General features: G+C 42.0%; 1 protein-coding gene across 1 annotated transcript in view; it reads left to right on the top strand.

Annotated features, from left to right (window-relative positions):
* LOC105525217 (POTE ankyrin domain family member H-like) overlaps nucleotides 1–1,777 on the top strand; it is a 14,284-nt gene that overhangs the window by 1,293 nt on the left and 11,214 nt on the right. Inside the window, exon 4 of the mRNA XM_011960759.1 lies at nucleotides 70–264. Coding sequence (XP_011816149.1) covers nucleotides 70–264 — 195 coding nt within the window. The remainder of the gene's footprint in view (nucleotides 1–69; nucleotides 265–1,777) is intronic.

Here is a 1,777-nt window from a genome sequence, read left to right as displayed (position 1 = left end):
GCACAGGGGGCGCAGGGAGAGCCACGTGGGCGCTTCTGGAGACCAGGACGGCTCCGCTATGAAGACGCACAGGGGGCGCGGGGAGAGCAACGTGGAAGCTTGGGAAGACTACGACGACAGCGCCTTCATGGAGCCCAGGTACCACGTGCGTGGAGAAGATCTGGACAAGCTCCACAGAGCTGCCTGGTGGGGTAAAGTCCCCAGAAAGGATCTCATCGTCATGCTCAGGCACACTGACATGAACAAGACGGACAAGCAAAAGAGGTAAGCGGGCCTGGGCTGGGAGGAGACGAGACGTGGGGGCATGATGGGGACATACCTTCCTGGCGGGGTTGGGGTCCTGGCTTTTTCTTCCTCCGCAGGCCCCACACCACCCTGAGTGTGGAAACCTCAGAGAGGTCAGGGCACAGGCCCTTAATGAACAGCAACACAGAAACAAAACTTTAGCTGATTTCCTATCCAATTATAATTTCTCTTATATTATACTAATACACTGTTTTAAAGTGACTTAACTCGCAAAATTAAGTCCATGCAGCAATTATTTTTAATGTACACATTTTAAAACAATGTTCTATACATTATAGAAAAGTGTATAGTGAGAACTAAGTCCCATAATATATCAACTTCTGGGCTAAATATTTTTCAAATAAAATCCAATATGGGTTTTATATCGATGTAGTCTGTGTATATATGTTCTTTACCGAGGAACCTTACAAGGAAACTGAAATGGGAAGATGGTTCGTGTGCTTGAATAGGAAGATTCCTTTTTCTTAAGATGTGAGCTTTTTCTGTGTTTATCACTTTTACGTCAGCCAAATAAAAATAGCAAAGTTTTAGCATTTTTAAACTGCACATCCTGTATTTTATTGCTGTGATAAATTAATTTTTTGTAACAGAGTGGAAAAAGACTTGCTTTTCCAGATATCAAAATGTGAATGTGCTATTTCCACAAATTGTTTACTAACAGCTGAAAAAATATCAGTGAATAGAACAGAATAGGAAATCCAGAAATACCCAAATATATGTAAGAATTTAGCACTTGATAATGGTGATGTTTCATATTGATAAAGCAAGATTAATCATTAATAAATGAAATGCATGCTGTTTGGAGAAAACTAGCTAGATTTTTATGTCACAAAAGTAAGTTCCTGGAGTATAGATTAAAAATTTTAAATATACAAAAGGAGAGAAGTACCAGAAGAAAACACAAAACCCTATTTATATATGCAACTATTTATTTTTCTGGGACAGAATCTCACTCTGTTGCCCAGGCTGGAGTGCAGTGGCACAATATTAGCTCACTACAACCTCTGCCTCCCGGGTTCGAGCAATTCTCTGCCTCAGCCTATTGAGTAGCTGGGATTACCGGAGCCCGCCACCACACTTGGCTAACTTTTTTATTTTCAATAGAGACAGGATTTCACCATCTTGGCCAGGCTGGTCTTGAACTCCTATCCTTGTGATCCACCCGCCTCAGCCTCCCAAAGTGCTGAGATTACAAGCCTGAGCCACTGAACCAAGCATATATATGCAGATATAATAAAATAAGCTCAATTTAAGATTGGGCAAGGTACTTTTTTGCGTATCTACCAGTGACCTGTGCACACAGGAAAACGTACTGTTCCTGGCAAGAGAAGGAATTTAAGTTAGAAAAGGAATGAAATACTGTTTTTAAGTTAGAAGAGGAACGAAAGGCCAGCCGCGGTGGCTCACGCCTGTAATCCCAGCACTTTGGGAGGCCAAGGCAGGTGGATTACGAGGTCAAGAATTTGAGACT

The sequence above is a fragment of the Colobus angolensis genome, unplaced genomic scaffold (genome assembly GCF_000951035.1).
Source record: "Colobus angolensis palliatus isolate OR3802 unplaced genomic scaffold, Cang.pa_1.0 Scaffold520, whole genome shotgun sequence".
Lineage (NCBI taxonomy): Eukaryota > Metazoa > Chordata > Mammalia > Primates > Cercopithecidae > Colobus > Colobus angolensis.
Note: the sequence above shows the minus strand (reverse complement) of the source record. Positions and strands in the feature narration are given on the sequence as shown.